Here is a 16,946-nt window from a genome sequence, read left to right as displayed (position 1 = left end):
AAAAAAAAAAAAAAAAAAGAAATTTTACAACTAGGAATTCTCTTCTCCTGGCTGATTTAAGTGCTATTGGGCATCTTTTCCACAACTGAACATCTTCATCTACACCACAAATCTGTTGCTGCAGTAAAACAAACTCCCTCAATGGTCCATGCATGATCACAAGGAACTCCTCATTGGCTACAATATCCAACATACGAACCTGATAATTTGTAAATTAAAAAGAGCTGTGAATTTACAATTTAATATGTGTTCCAAATGTTAATTCATTTCAGGTACATATAAAATATCTGTCATTTTCGCACTACTTTCTATTTCTCTACTTTAATTTTCATCATAATCTTTGCAAGGTCTTTTTACAATATATACATAAATAGTTTCACTTTGTTTGCACTCAGTACATGGTAAGGTTATACTTGTAAACATCTCATGAACACAGAAACTCTCAAGAGAAAAATTCAATGGCTAAAACTAAAATGTCTAGAATCACTAATACCCAATTAAGCAGAGCTTGCACGCCTTTACTCTGGAATGTACCTTTGTTCACACGTATAAAAGTTTATAACTTTTATAATTATGAATTGGCAGTCATATTATCTAAAGTAATTCCTATTAAAAATCTTTTTGTTTTTAACTTTTTACCTAGATTTTTCTTGACTATAAAAGTAGCACAAATTCATTGTGGAAAATTCATAAAGTAGATATAACACAGTTGGAAAAAATCTTTTTTTTTTTTTGAGGCGGAGTCTTACTCTGTTGCTCAGGCTGGAGTGGAGTGGTGCAATCTCAGCTCACTGCAACCTCCGCCTCCTAGGTTCAAGCAATTCTCCTGCCTCAGACTCCTGAGTATCTCGGATTACAGGTGCCTGCCACTATGCCCGGCTAATTTTTTTGATTTTCAGTAGAGGCGGGGTTTCACCATATTGACCAGGCTGGTCTTGAGCTCCTGACCTCAAGTGATCTGCCAGCCTCAGTCTCCCGAGTTGGAATTACAGGTGTGAGTCACCGCGCTTGACTGGAAAAAGTCATCTGTAACCCTTCCACCAGAGGTGACTGCTCTTAAGATTTTTAGCATATTTGTTTCCATATTTTTCTCTCCAAAAGTTACATTCACATAATTGTGTATATTCCTTTTTATTGAATATTGTTAAGCATTTCTCCATATCATTTGTCAGCATCATTTTTTCAGCAACTACTACATGTGCCATATACAGCTATATCATTATTTACTTAGCCATTCCATTAGCAAGGGAAATTTAAAATTTTATGCCAATATAAATGAGGCTGTGATGACTATTCTGATACATAAAGTCTTGATATATATTTATGTGTATGAGCTTAGGGTACATCCTAACAAAAGAATTCTTGGTTCAAAGGCCATGATACATTGTGAGGATCTCAATACATTACCAAAATTGCTTTTTAGAGAACATCCCAATTTGCATTTTCATCAGTAGTGTATGAGAATACTCATTCATAGCAACACTTAACAATGACAATATTAGTAGTTTACACACACTGGGCACTTAACTATGAGCTAGGCACTAGGTGCGTTACATGGATAACATTAGTCAATCCTGGAACACTACGAGGTAGATACTATTCTTACCTTTACTTTACAGATGAGGATGTTGGGACACAGAAAAGTAAAGGAACCTGGCCAACTTGACACCGCTAGAAAGTAGCAGAGCTGAAATTCAGACTCAGGCAGTCGGCTTCAGAGCCTGTGTCTTTAACCATCATGCCATGCTGCTGAGAAAATGATCTGACACACACTACGAAACCTACCCATGGCTGTATATCACCACGCTGTAGACTCTGGATGATCAATGTGAAACACTTCACCAAGTCTTGGTATGAAATCACACCTTGGAAAACAAGTCAGTGTAATATTATTTTCAGGGTATTTCTACAGATCAAAAATATCGTTAATCTTAAGGATACACAAATGAAGTAGAAAGCAAGAATCTGTACTTTATGGGTAGGGGAAAGGGAAATAAATTAAAGTGGCAAAAAAAAAAAAGATTTAATGCATTTCTAAAGAAAGAAATCAAACTCAGATTGCCAAAAAACAACACGCTTAGTAAAATACTAAAGAATATCTTTTCCTTTTTATAATAATTATAATTTCAGTAAGGTATATGTTTTGGTTCACATAAATAGAGCATGAAAATTACCTAAGTCTTATACTTAAAAAGGCAGGAGAAAAGGATAATTCTACAAATTACTTTGTCTTAGTACAATTCTTACGCAGAATGTACCAATGTATCATTAGAAATGAATTAGATAAAGTTAAGAACCAGACTTCCCCACAAGACTAGTGGTACACACTGTAGTATTTCCAAAGGACTTAAAAATAAACCTAAGAAATAAGAGGAAACATTTAAATAATGATGAACACCTACTACTGCTCATTTTGCACCACAGTTGCTCAGCAAAATCAAGATCACTCCGAGCTTTGAAAAGACGCTTGACGGAACGATCGACTGCAGCAGTGTCATGCTTCACTGTCTGAAAAAAAGGCAAGCTTCAGAGAATACTCAGTTTTTTTTTTTTAAGCGAAATAATTTAAGCCTTCAAATGCTGCTCTGAGAAATGGATTCATGAACACACACAAAGATATGAATGCATTTTCTACAACTTCATTCACTAATGAGGAGATACAAATCAACAGTGAAAAACAAGACCCTTAATATTGTTTTAAAACTATAATGCCTAAAAGTGAGCATTCAGCTTTCCTTTCGTGTAAAAAAAATAATTAAATTACCTTGGTCTCCATTTTCCTATTTGTCAGATGAGAATATATCTAGTTTAACAGTACGATCTTATAGTATACCAATATATGATGGTAGAGTCATCTTACAGTAATATTAACATGTTCATTTCTACTTCTCTGCAATTGAGCAACTAATAATACATATATATCAGTTCTCTTCAAAAATATTTATCAGTTCTGGCCAGGCAGTGGCTATGCCTGTAATCTCAGCACTTTGGGAGGCCAACGCAGGTGGACTGCTTGAGCCCACGAGTTCAAGACCAGCCTAGGCAATATAGTGAGACCCCCATCTCTACAAAAAATTAAAAAATTAGCCAGACATGGTGGTCCACACCAGTAGTCCCAGCTACTCAAGGACCTGAGGTGGGAGGATCGCTTGAGCCCTGGAGGTCAAAGCTGCAGTGAGCCGTGATGGAGTCACTGTATTCTAGCCTGGGTGACAGAGCAAGACCTTGTCTCAAAAAATAATAATAATAATAAAATTAAATTAAAATATTTATTAGTTCTTAAGGAAAACAATAACCAGTGCTGACAATAAAGATCAACAGAAATTCCCCCTAACATCATCACTGGCCATCAGAGAAATGCAAATCAAAACCACAATGAGATACCATCTCACACCAGTTAGAATGGCGATCATTAAAAAGTCAGGAAACAACAGGTGCTGGAGAGGATGTGGAGAAATAGGAATGCTTTTACACTGTTGGTGGGAGTGTAAACTAGTTCAACCATTGTGGAAGACAGTGTGGCGATTCCTCAAGGATCTAGAACTAGAAATACCATTTGACCCAGCAATCCCATTACTGGGCATATACCCAAAAGATTATAAATCATGCTGCTATAAAGACACACACACACATATGTTTACCAAGGCACTATTCACAATAGCAAAGACTTAGAACCAACCCAAATGTCCATCATTGATAGACTGGATTAAGAAAATGTGGCACATATACACCATGGAATACTATGCAGCCATAAAAAAGGATGAGTTCATGTCCTTTATAGGGACATGGGTGAAGCTGGAAACCATCATTCTGAGCAAACTATCACAAGGACAGAAAACCAAATACTGCATGTTCTCACTCATAGGTGGGAACTGAACAATGAGAACACATGGACACAGGGTGGGGAACGTCACACACTGGGGCCTGCTGCGGGTGGGGGAGAGTAGCATTAGGAGATATACCTAATGTAAATAACGAGTTAACGGGTGCAGCACACCAACATGGCACATGTATACATATGTAACAAACCTGCACGTTGTGCACATGTACCCTAGAACTTAAAGTAAAAAAAAAAAAAAAAATTCTCCCTAAATGCTGCCTTGATATACCAAATCCATTTGCAATGGTACAACATGAAAGATGTCGGCATAACTGAATTTTAAAAGCTATTTCTGTGTCTATTTCTAACTGATAATAATCACTTACCTCAACCTCAGTGTCTTTTTTTGTAGAATCACCAAATCCATCCAGCTTATTTAAGTCTAGAAAGTGGCAGAAGTGTATTAGCTCTTGATTTTTCTGCTTTCCAAATTATTTCCATCCTAATCCTATTTTCAAATGGTAAATGGGGACAGTAGAAGCATAACTGAGGATTTTAGCAAATCACTGAACTCTCTGGTGGAGACTATAATAGATACCCCTCAGGTGGGGGTGTGAAGATGAACCGAGGTAACAGAAAAGCCCCTGACACCTGGCATCAGGCACGTGCTAGATATACAGAGGCTACTGTTTCATCTCCTTTTTCCTTCAATCTCAAACATAAATTAAATTTTATTAATTCTTAGGATTACTTAGCTCTCTACCATCAGCAATTCAGAACAAAAGCTGTTCCTCTGACCATTACAGATCTCATAGCTTTGTATACATTCCAATCAAAAAAGAATATCAAGCTTAAAGAGAAACTTATATTTAAACAAAGCAAGTATAAATTCTCAATGAATAAAAACAAGTAATACACCATTCAGAAATTCCTGCACAAGTTCAACAGCAGATTTTGCTTCCAGAGGCTCGAGCCATTCAGTGACACCAGTCCTCAAACCATCAGCCAAAACCTACGGGAGATTTAAAAACCCCAAAAACTTGTTAGCAGAAAACACTGTTTAATCAATAAGGATGTATGTAATAAAAATATTAATTGCAGTAACATTTCTTGAGTGTTTATCACATCCCAGGTACTGCTGTGGTGCTTTATATATAGTACATGTTATTTAATCCTAACAAAACTCTACGGTAGATAATACTATTATTCTCATCTTACTGAGGCTAAGAGAGATTCAGTAACTTGCTCATGGTCACACAATTAGTAACTGACAGAGTCAGGACATATACTCCATGGTCTGATCCCAAAGATGGTGCTCTGAACAATGATGCCAAGTGCATAGGTGCTACAGAGGATACTGGGTTTGCCCTGGAGATGCTTGTAACTTTGGCAAAGACAGACAGATAAGACAAATGAAATAGTCTGGGGATGAATAAATGTAAATAGTAAGTGGAAGTTTATATTAAAATATAAAAATGTGTATGTACATACAATATGTCAACAGACTTAAGAAAAAGCAGTCAAGTTAGGCTGCAATAGCCAGTGAAACAACGTGGAACTTCAGTTGCAACTCAAATGTGGGAACCATAGGCTAGCAGGAAAACGGCATGAAATAAGATGAAGAGGATGGTATGATCCCAACCAGAGTAGAAAAAGCAACAAAGCAGCAGCAGGAAATAGAATTAGAAGAAACAACAGCTAAACCATTAAGGGATCTTCAAAAGTTTTTCAGTTTCATAGGCAGAAAACAGCCAATGTTGATTTTTTTGGCAGGAAAATGACATGATCTAGTTAAGAATTTCTCTATCAGAAGTACCAAGGATGGATTCCTAGGAAAGAGAAAATACAACATTTCCCAGTTGAAATGCTATCACCTCCCACTCCCCGGGGGAGGTCTTTAGAAAAATATGAAGATGGCTGAGCATGGTGGCTCATGCCTATAATCCCAGCACTTTGGGTGGCTGAGGCGGGTGGATCACTTGAGGTCAGGAGTTCAAGACCAGCCTAGCCAATGGGGCAATCCACGCTGTATTTTAGTGCAAACCTGCACTAAAAATACAAAAAAATTAGCTGGGCGTGGTGGTGGGTACCTGTAATCCCAGCTACTGGGGAGGCTGAGGCAGGAAAATCACTTGAACCTGGGAGGCGGAGGTTGTAGTGAGCACCACTGCACTCCAGGCTGGGTGACAGAGTGAGACTCCGTCTAAAAAAAAAAAAAAAAAAGAAAGAAAAATATGAATATAATTTTGTTGTCATAAATGACTGGGAGTACAAGAGCACTTGGGGCATGGAGTCTGGTGGGGGCCAGAGATGTTAAACATCTTGGTGTGCGCACCATGGTCTCAAATCACAAAGAATGTTCCTGCCCAAATGCCAATAGTGCCCCTGTTGAGAAACAATGAATCATCATTAGTGTGGTCCCAGAAGAAGATGGTAAAGATTTTGACTAAGATGAGCACAGTGAAAGAGACTTCAAAGGAGAAAAAGAATTGTATATGTATGGGGGGAGGGTAGCAAGGTATATGTGGAATTAAAGAAAAAATCCTATCCATTTATAAAATATAGGGGGTTGAACACAGAGAGACTATGGCCACATGTATATCTAAGATTCTGTGGCTTTTTAAGGGAGACTCGAATTAAGCAAACACACAATTAAATAAATTTGTGCCAGCTCTTCCATTCACCAGTTTGTCACCTTCAGGCAAAATAACTGAACCAGCTAGCACCATGCGTGGCACATAGCAGAGTGGCAGCTTCTAGCTATAGTAGTATGTAGTGGTGACAGAAATAATAGTTCTTACTAAAGTGAAATATGAGATTTCTAGCCTAGGAAACTGAAGGAATGATGGGACCACAGACAGAAATGCGGGCGTTTTCAAAGAGGATGTAGTCTGGAGAAGATAGTTTCATTTTCGACATACTGACTCTGGAAGCAATAGCACTCTACCCAAGTGGGAAATAATGTGGTGGAAGTTAGAAAGATGGGAAGTGCTATCAGCCTAAAGATGAGGGTTTGGAGCTTGCTCACAAAGGTGTCAGTCAAATCACTGAGTAGATCAGCTCTCTGCAGGGGTGTGGAGAGAGAAGGGCAGAGATGTGAGGGCAAAAGTATGATGGAGGCCCACAGTAAGGGTCCTAAAAGACGGGCTTTCAAGAAAGAAGAAAGGTGAGAAAGGTAGAAAAACTATCAGTTTTGTAAAAACAGGGAAATAGTACTTACTCATAGGAAGTAAAAGTATCAAAAATAATTGGTACTATGCTAGATGGTAAGGGCACAATAGGGAACCAGGCACTCAAGTTAGTAGAGGAGACAGATAAGGAAACAAATTACTGTGTTTTATAAACACACCAACAAGAGGTATGTGTGGAGTTCTACAGCAACACAAGCCATTCTGTGAGATCAGTACAACTATCATAGAGAGCTCACCTAGCAAGGAGGTAGGAGAAGTGCATACCAGGTAGATCAAGAGGCACATACCAGAAGGTGATAAGAGTATGACAGGATCTGAGCTACAAGCAAGGAGCTTGATGTGGTGAGGGTTGGGGGTTCAGTGGCAATGGAAGTAAAGGATGAGATTAAGCTAAAAAAATAAGCAGGAGCCAATGAGCACATGAAATCAAAACTACAAAGAGATACCACTTCACTACCGCTAGGATGACTATAATTAAAAAACAGACAATATCAAGTGTTGACAAAGATGAAGAGAAATCAGAACCCTCATATACTACTGAAAGAAATATAAAATAACATAACCACTTTGGACAATAGTTATACTTTGGCAGTTCCTCAAAAGGTAAATATACAGTTACCATATGATCTAGTAACTCCACCCAAGACATGTGAAAATATGTCTACACAAAAACTTGTATGTAAATGTTCATGGAGGCGTTATTCATCATAGCCAAAAAATAGAAACAACTAAGATGTCAATCGACTGATGAATGAACAAAATGTGGTGTATCCACACACAATGGAAAAATAAATAAATTAATTAAAAAAAAATAACACCACCACAAAAGGTAAGAGAAATGTAGCCAGTAACGACCTAATGCTCCCGTTAATTGTAAGGACAACTACCACATAAGTAAAATTAAACTGCCCAAACTGTCAAGAGTATCTAATGGATACATAACATCTGAACAAATTTTGAAGAATACAAACCTAAGTAAAAACAACAATAACACATATTTTTATAAAAACATGAGATTGAAGGAAAGGAATTCTGGAAGGATACTCACAAGAAGAAATTTAAGTTCTCTGTAGAGATGATTCAAAGGACCTCTGGGCTCTCCCGATTCCACTTTAATATTCTAAAAAGTTTCCAAAGTCCGTCAGTTTTCCACTGTTAATCCCATCTTCTCTACCTAAGTGTTATACTTGCATTTCAAACTATCCTTCACACATTAAAAAATATATTTCATAAAGGACCAGTGAATTGAAAAATGAGGTCAACACATCATTTAGAACATCTCACTCAGAGATTTTGCCATCTTGACCCAATAACCTAAGTTATAACCACTGTATCCTGTTTCTATGCCACAAACAATTGTACCTATGTGGAACAACTGCCCTCCTCACATGCTCTCCTGCCTTTTCCCAAGGAATTTCCAGGAGGACAAGGTAGGAGAAATTTAAATAAATATATCTCAAGATTCAGTGATAACTTATCATTATCACAAACCAAAATGAAGTCTCCAATAAATTTGTTTATTAGACTCCTTCTAACTAAACAAAGTGTGCTGTCCTAGCCAGAAGTCAATGTCTTACAAACCTAAGATTGCAAACATAAAAAAAGAAAAAGAATAATGTAAATGCCAATGTATGTAAATTCCTATTACAGGAAAAGTATAAATATAATTATCCATGACCGGGTGTGGTAGCTCACACCTGTAATTCTAGCACTCTGGGAGGCTGAGGCAAGTGGATCACTTGAGGTCACAAGTTCAAGACCAGCCTGGCCAACTTGGTGAAACCTGGTCTCTACTAAAATTACAAAAATTAGCCAGGTGTGGTGGCACGCCCCTGTAATCCCAGCTACTCAGGAGGCTGAGGCAGGAGAATTGCTTGAACCTGGGAGGCAGAGGTTGCAGTCAGCTGAGATCATGCCACTGCACTCCAGCCTGGGTGACAGTAAGACTGTCTCAAAAAAACAATATAATTATCCATAATCTTGCCATTCTGAAGGAACCACTATTAACACTATCCAGGCTTCTGTGTATATATATTTTTTAAAATATAATTGAGATCCCATTACATAAATAATTTTATACTTTTTCTTTTTTAGTTTTGCGTAATAAGCACATCCTATTATTAATATTCGACATTTTAAAACATGCTTTTAAAGACTGTAAAATATTTCATCATAAAATTTATTTTAGGCCAGGTATGGTGGCTCATGCCTGTAATCCCAGCACTTTGGGAGGCCGAGGCAGGCAGATCATTTGAGGTAAGTTCGAGACCAGCCTGGCCAACATGGTGAAACCCCGTCTCTACTACAAATACAAAAAATTTAGCTGGGCATTGTGGCATGCACCTGTAGTCCCACCTACTTGGGAGGCAGAGGCAGGAGAACTGCTTGAACCTGGGAGGGAGGCGAGGTTGCAGTAAGCCGAGATGACGCCACTGTACTCCAGCCTGGGAGACAGAGGGAGACACCATCTCAAAAAGAAAAGAAATCCATTTTAACTATACCCTACTGAACATTTTGGTTTTGTTTATAGTATTTTGGAAACACAGCTATATCACTGCAGTGAATATCTTACACATGAATTTCTGTTAGCAACTTTGACTAATTTCTTTTTTTTTTGAGACAGAGTCTCACTCTGTCGCCCAGGCTGGAGTGCAGTGACACGATCTTGGCTCACTGCAACGTCTGCCTTCCGGGTTCAAACGATTCTTCTGCCTCAGCGTCCCGGGTATTTGGGACTACAGGAGCGCAACACCACACCCAGCTAACTTTTGTATTTTTAGTAGAGACGGGGTTTCATCATATTGATCAGTCTGGTCTCGAACTCTTGCCCCTGTGATCTGTCCTCCTCGGTCTCCCAAAGTGCTGGGATTACAGGCGTGAGCCACTGTGCCTGGCCAATTTTGACTAATTTCTTAAGACAGATTCCTAGAAATGTACATATAGAGTGAAAGGGCTTAATATTATAATGATTCTTGATGTGTTACCAATATCTCTACCCTTTTAAGAATAAGAGGGCCAGGCACAGTGGCTCACGCCTGTAATCCCAGCGTGAGCCACTTTGGGAGGTGGAGGTGGGAGGATCACTTGAGCCCAGAGGTTTGAGACCAGCTTGGAAAACATAGGGAGACTCTGTCCTTACAAAAAAAGTTTAAAAAATTAGGTGTGGAGGCTTTTGCCTGTAGTCCTAGCTACTCAGGAGGCGGAGGTGGGAGGATTGCTTGAGCACAGGAGTTCGAGGCAGCAGTGAGCAGTGATCATGCCACTGCACTCCAGCCTGGGTGACAGAGTAAGACCCTGTCTCAAAACAAAACAAACAAAAAAACATGGATTCACTTGAGTCACCACTCAGGAGACTTTATTCGTCACTAGAAAATTCTTCAGTTATATTACTATAGGGCTGAGGGCAACTGATAGATCAGATCACCTGACAAAACCTTCACTGGCTGCCCTGGTGAGACGTTAGTGGCAAGGTGGGCCTTTCAGAGTTGTCCAAGCTCATACCCAGCAAGTGCCGAGACTAGAAGCATGGAGCACCAGCAACAAGCAAGTAAACCAACATTTAGGACTCTCATGAACCTGGAAACGAAATAGGGTCCACTCTTACCAGAGTTGCAGCTGAAGAGAGTGGAGGGATTTGAAGAATCTCATCCACAGGACTCCAGGAAATATCCAAAGTGATCGCAGTTTGTGATGCTGTGATTGTATCATCCAAGGCAGAGGACTTAAAGAGCTCGTACTGTGCAAAGCCTCTGGATGTTACCTGAAAAGAGTGCACCCAGCAGACCATTTAGCTGTGCTTCCACACGGCCAAAAGCCCATTACCCAAACTATTTTGATCCTTGTCCCCAAAGAAGAAAAAGCACACATGCCATACTTTTATCCCAAATGGAAAAGTAAGACAATTCTTTGAAACCACAAAGATGGCCAGGCGCGGTGGCTCAAGCCTGTAATCCCAGCACTTTGGGAGGCCGAGACGGGCGGATCATGAGGTTAGGAGATCGAGACCATCCTGGCTAACACAGTGAAACCCCGTCTCTACTAAAAAATACAGAAAAAAACCTAGCCGGGCGAGGTGGCGGGCGTCTGTAGTCCCAGCTACTCGGGAGGCTGAGGTAGGAGAATGGCCTAAGCCCGGGAGGCGGAGCTTGCAGTGAGCTGAGATCTGGCCACTGCACTCCAGCCTGGGCTACAGAGCGAGACTCCGTCTCAAAATAAAAATAAAAAAAAAAAACCCACAAAGATTAGCTAAAAGGCATGAAGGCATTTTAATTTTGGTCATTAGCTGATATGAAAAAAAACATAAACATATTCATACTACAGAAAGATATCTAGTCATCTTAGGAGTGAAAAAAAACCTGTAAACTAGGAAGGCAGGTTGATAACAATTTGAAGAAAATAATATGAGTAGAAGCAAAACACTTACAGTAGACAAGTGATGTCTTTTCTTGTGTAAATTTTTTAGGTTTTCAAGATTTGCAGAATAATTTTTATCAGCTATAGGAAATGAAAGAAAGACATGTAAAGGCACAACTCAAAATTACATTGTTAGAGCTACAAAACTGCAATCCCTCACATTCTCAGTGTACTGCAGCTCAACAAAATAACTGCTAAAATTAAATTTCAAATCATAGATAAGTGAAATGTTTATAAGAGAATGAAAGTGGGCTGGGTATGGTGGCTCACACATATAAACCCAGCACTTTAGGAGGCCGAGGAGGGAGGATCGTTTGAATCCAGGAGTTTGAGACCAGCCTGGGCAACATAGCAAGACCCTGTCTCTACAGAAAATTAAAAAAATAGCCAGGTGTGGTGGCATGTGCCTGTAGTCCCAGCTATTTGGGAGGCTGTGGTGACAGGATTGCCTGAGCCCAGGAGGTTGAGGCTGCAGTGAGTCATCATTGCGCCACTGCACTCCAGCCTGGGTGACAGTAAGATCCTACCTCAAAAAACTAAAAAAAAGAATATAAGTGGAACAGCCAGGCGCAGCAGCACTTGCCTATAATCCCAGCTACTCAGGAGGCTGAGGTGGGAGGACTGCTTCAGGCTAAGAGTTTAAGACCAGCCCGGGCAATATAGTGGGACCGTCTTTTAAAAACAAATTAAAAATAAAAATAAAATTAGCTGGGAATGGTTGTGCTCTCCTGTAGTCCCAGCTATTCAGGAGACTATGGTGGGAGGATCACTTGAGCCCAGGAGTTTGAGGCTGCAGTGACCTATGAAGGCACTATGGTACCCCAACCTGGGCTACAGAGTAAGGCCCTGTCTCTAAAAAAAAGTAAATAAAAAATAAAGTGGAGGTTGGGCGCGGTGGCTCATGCCTGTAATCCCAGCACTTTGGGAGGCCAAGGCGGGTGGATCATGAGGTCAGGAGTTCAAGACCAGCCTGACCAATACGGTAAAACCCCGTCTCCACTAAAAATACAAAAAAATTAGCCAGGCATGGTGGCGGATGGATGCCTGTAATCCCAGCTACTCTGGAAGCTGAGGCAGAGAACTGCTTGAACCCAGGAGGCGGAAGTTACAGTGAGCCGAGATTGTGCCACTGCACTCCAGCCTGGGTGACAGAGCGAGACTCCATCTCAAAAAAAATAAATAAATAAACAAATAAAAAATAAAGTGGAATGAGGGTCAATACTACTACCAAAAATACAATTAAATGTCTGAGACTGGAAACATATTGTCAGTTTGTATCTTCCAATGAAAATTTTCAATAATATACGCGTAGAAATAAAATGAAACCCAAATCAGACAAGTGTAAACCTCTTGTCCAGACTTTTGGAGATCTGTTTCTGGTGTTTCCGGAATACCTCCCACATGCTGCAAGTTACATACTAGAGTAGATTTATGGTGATTAATGCAAGTTCTACCTTATGTCATAACAATATCAATTTTCGTAAAAAAACATGAAACAGTAACTATACAAATGAATAAATACACACATACACACACACACACACTCTAGAGACAGCACTCACCTTTACAACTGACCACATATAAGACAATTCCTGTAATGCTGTTGTTTGTTGTGATAAGCTCAGCTCCTAGCCAACAAGTACCTTCAGGATCTGAACTGTCACATCTTACCCAAAGGGGAGGAAGGGCAGTAACTGGCAGATTAATCTTCAAATGGGTCATATTAGGATTGTGAGCCATGGTGTAAAGTCCAATTAACTGCCTTTAAAACAAGAGTAAGGACAAATTATAGACAGAGATTTCCAATTCAAGAATTTCTTTTTTTTCTGAGAGACAGGGTCTCACTCTGTTGCCCAGGCTGGAATGCAGTGGTGCAATCATAGTTCACTACAGCCTCGACCTCCTTGGCTCAAGTGATCCTCCTGTTTCAGCCTCCCAAGTAGCTGGGACTACAGACACAAGCCACTGCATCAGGCTTATTTTTATTTTTTGTAGAGAGAGAGTGTCTTGCAGTGTTGCCCAGGCTAGTCTCAAACTACTCGCTTCAAGCAATTCTTCTGCCTTAGCCTCCCAAAGTGTTGGGATTATAGTCGTGAGCCACCACGTCCAGCCAGAATTTTCTTTTAAAAGATACGAGGGGTCTTCCATCCTGGCTAACACGGTGAAATCCCATCTCTACTAAAAATACAAAAAAAATTAGCCTGGTGTGATGGCGGGTGCCTGTAGATCCAGTTACTCGAGGGGCTGAGAATGGCGTGAACCCAGGAGGCAGAGCTTGCAGTGAGCCCAGATCGTGCCACTGCACTCTAGCTTGGGTGACAGGGTAAGACACCATCTCAAAAAAAAAAAAAAAAAAGATATGAGAGGTCTCACAGAAACAACAACCTAAAACTTAAATAGCAAGATGTATATATATGTATACTTTATCCATTAATAGATTCACCAGGCAAATCAAAATGCATGCACCAGAAAGTGACAGAGTATGACAGGATTCGAGCTACTATGAGCAGGGAGCTTCAATATGGTGAGGACTGGGGGTTCAGCAGAAGTGGAAGTTCAGTAGAAGAGGTAGGATGTGAGATTAATCTAAAGAAGTAAGTAGGAGCCAGGCTGGGCGCAGTGGCTCATGCTTGTAATCCCAGCACTTTGGGAGGCCAAGGCAGGCGGATCACGAGGTCAGGAGTTGAGACCAGCCTGACCAACATGGTAAAACCCCATCTCTACTAAAAATACAAAAATTAGCCAGGCATGGTGGCAGGCACCTGAATCCCAGCTACTCAGGAGGCTGAAACAGGAGAATCACTTGAACTCAGGAGGCAAAGGTTGCAGGGAGCTGAGATCGCGCCATTGCACTTCAGCCTGGACAACGGAGTGAGACTCTGCCTCAAAAAAAACAGAAAGGAAAGAAGTAGGAGCCAATAAGCACAAAATGATGCTCAGTCATTAGTTAGTGAGACAGTTAACAAAATTTGAATATGGGCTCTGATTAGATAACGGTATTGTAATAATATTAGATTTCCAGATTCTGATCATTGTTCCATGGTTATGTAAAAGAATATATTTGTTCACAGAAAATACAAAGAGGAGTATTTAGGGGTAAAAGAGTACCATATCTTCACTACATTGTCAATACTTTCATTTTAAAAATGGTGTATGTGTGTATATTACCATATATATATACACACACATACACATACACACAGACTATAGTTATAAGAATATATAGTTATAAACGTATTGTTATAATGATATATAGTTGTAACAATATACATATTACCTATATATGAATACATATATAGCAATATACTGCTTTGCATATATCTATCTAGAAAGACATACAAGAGAGAGAAAAAGGAAAAGGGGAAGAAGAAGAAAAAGAAGCAAATGCTGCAAAATCTAAGCAACTGGTGAATCTGGATTAAGGATATACAGAAGTTCATGTACTATTCTTGTAACTTTCCTGTAAATTTGAAAGTATATCAAAATTAAAAGTCACCAAAAAATGTGGCTTACATTTTTATTTTTCAAAGACATGAAAACTAAATTGATTACCAACAGATGTCCAGGAAAAAAATTTCCAGGGGATTTTATTTCCAAAAAGAGGTGAAATAATCCCAGAAGGAAAATGCAAGAAGAAATGGAGAGCAAAGAAATAAGCACATCAATCAACCCACATAAACACTGGCTGGAGAAAATAATACAAATAAATAACATTAAAGTTGTAGGGAGAAAACAGGCCAAATATGACTAAAATCAAGGACCTATGAAGGAAAAGGCTGATTAAACTTTTAAAACTTCTAGGCTGGGCATGGTGGCTAACGCCTGTAATCCCAGCACTTTGGGAGGCCTAGGCAGGTGGATCCACCTGAGGTGAGAGTTCAAGACCAGCCTGGCTAACGTGGTGAAATCCCGTTTCTACTAAAAATACAAAAAGTTAGCCAGACATGGTGGTGTATGCCTGTAATCTCAGCTACTCAGGAGCCTGAGGCAGGAGAATCACTTGAACCCAGGAGGCAAGAGGATGCAGTGAGCTGAGATTGCACCATTGCATTCCAGCTTAGGCAATAAGAGCAAAACTCCGGATCAAAAAAAAAAAAGAAAAAAGAAACTTCCATAGAGGAAAATAAAAACCAGCATGAAGGAATCATTTTGTGAATGTTATTACAGTAGTTATCATTCTCATACCATTCTGTTAGTATTTCCATGACTATATCCACCAGAACATCTGGAAGACAAGGACTTTCTCGTTTTGGAGGCAGGCGGAGGCTGGACTGGGCTGGACAGAGGGAACTATGCATAGCCACACAGTGGGGAGGCAGGAAGCGAAGTTGGAGAGGTAGCCAGAGGCTCTCAGGTTTCTAACAGAGGCATTACTGGCACCTTGGGTGAGATAACTGCTCATTGTGCGGGAGAGTCCCATGCACTGCAGGATGTTTGCCATCCACGGCCCAGGGTCACTAAATGCCAGTAGCTCCCCTCAGTCACTGTGACAAACCAAATACTCCCCTATATTTCCAATTCCCTCTGGGTGTGGTACCACCCCTGGTGGAGGCCCAGTGGGGCTAGGCAATGAAGGTTCCTATATGTCATTCTTAAGGAATTTGGGTTTTATCATGAAGCCGATAAAGAACCACTAAAGGATTTTAAGCAGGAAAGAAGCTTGGTCAGGCTTTCACTTGGAAGAGTGAAAGAAAGACAGGAAGAAAGACTGGAGGGGAACCAGATTACACATAAGGAAAACAATTGAGAAACAACAATAAATTGGTATAGAGATGTAGAGAAAGGGAAGATAACTGCAGTATTCTTGGTCACATTTGGGATACCTATCAGATATTTAAGTAGAACTATCCTTAGTTGGGTATACTTATGGGGGGTTGGGGAGATGAAGGAAGATATAAGGGCTAGAGGCCTATTTTTCCCAATGTTTATAAGAATGTTTCAATTTAAATCCTAGTCACCACCCTTACTCAGCATAAGAGAAAACCTACCTTGCCTTCCCAACTGGTAAAGCAAGTGGTCCAACATTTTCGCCAGTAGAGAAATCAGATATGGCAGTTTCTTCAGATTGAAGTTCTTCAATATGACTTGTTTCTTCCTTTTCTAAAGGCTTTAAAAATGTTCTTAGTTATTTAACCAGACAAAAGAGCACTTAAAATAACAGTCGATTCTTTACTATGCTACAGAATAATGACAAGCAGAACATACAACAAGGGTACTTATTTCTATACCCTTAAGCACAAATGATTGGGTTTTGGCAAGAATAGCCACAAACTAGCATGGTACCAAAAAATCCATTAGGAGCATTTCCACTGTCCTATAAAAAGATACTGACCTTAGTTGCTAATGGCAAAGGAAGCAACCGATGCTTTTAGAAAAGGAAGTGCTCAGCAGGACATGGTGTCGCATGCCTGTAATCCCAGCATTCTGGGAGGCTGAGGAGGATCACTTAAGCCCAAGAGGTCGAGACAAACCTGGGCAACACAGGGAGACCTGTGTCTACCAAAAAAAAAAAAAAAAAAAAA

General features: G+C 39.9%; 1 protein-coding gene across 1 annotated transcript in view; it reads right to left on the bottom strand.

Moving 5' to 3' along the window:
• The window catches only part of ZWILCH (zwilch kinetochore protein), a 45,294-nt gene that overhangs the window by 17,450 nt on the left and 10,898 nt on the right, over window positions 1-16,946 (bottom strand). Inside the window, 9 exon segments of the mRNA XM_011968444.1 lie at window positions 1,786-1,865; window positions 2,403-2,508; window positions 4,207-4,262; window positions 4,739-4,832; window positions 8,060-8,131; window positions 10,616-10,771; window positions 11,435-11,505; window positions 12,987-13,186; window positions 16,413-16,531. Of these exon segments, the coding sequence (XP_011823834.1) occupies window positions 1,786-1,865; window positions 2,403-2,508; window positions 4,207-4,262; window positions 4,739-4,832; window positions 8,060-8,131; window positions 10,616-10,771; window positions 11,435-11,505; window positions 12,987-13,186; window positions 16,413-16,531 (954 nt within the window).

Source organism: Mandrillus leucophaeus, unplaced genomic scaffold, assembly GCF_000951045.1.
Source record: "Mandrillus leucophaeus isolate KB7577 unplaced genomic scaffold, Mleu.le_1.0 Scaffold12, whole genome shotgun sequence".
Classification (NCBI taxonomy): domain Eukaryota; kingdom Metazoa; phylum Chordata; class Mammalia; order Primates; family Cercopithecidae; genus Mandrillus; species Mandrillus leucophaeus.
Note: the sequence above shows the minus strand (reverse complement) of the source record. Positions and strands in the feature narration are given on the sequence as shown.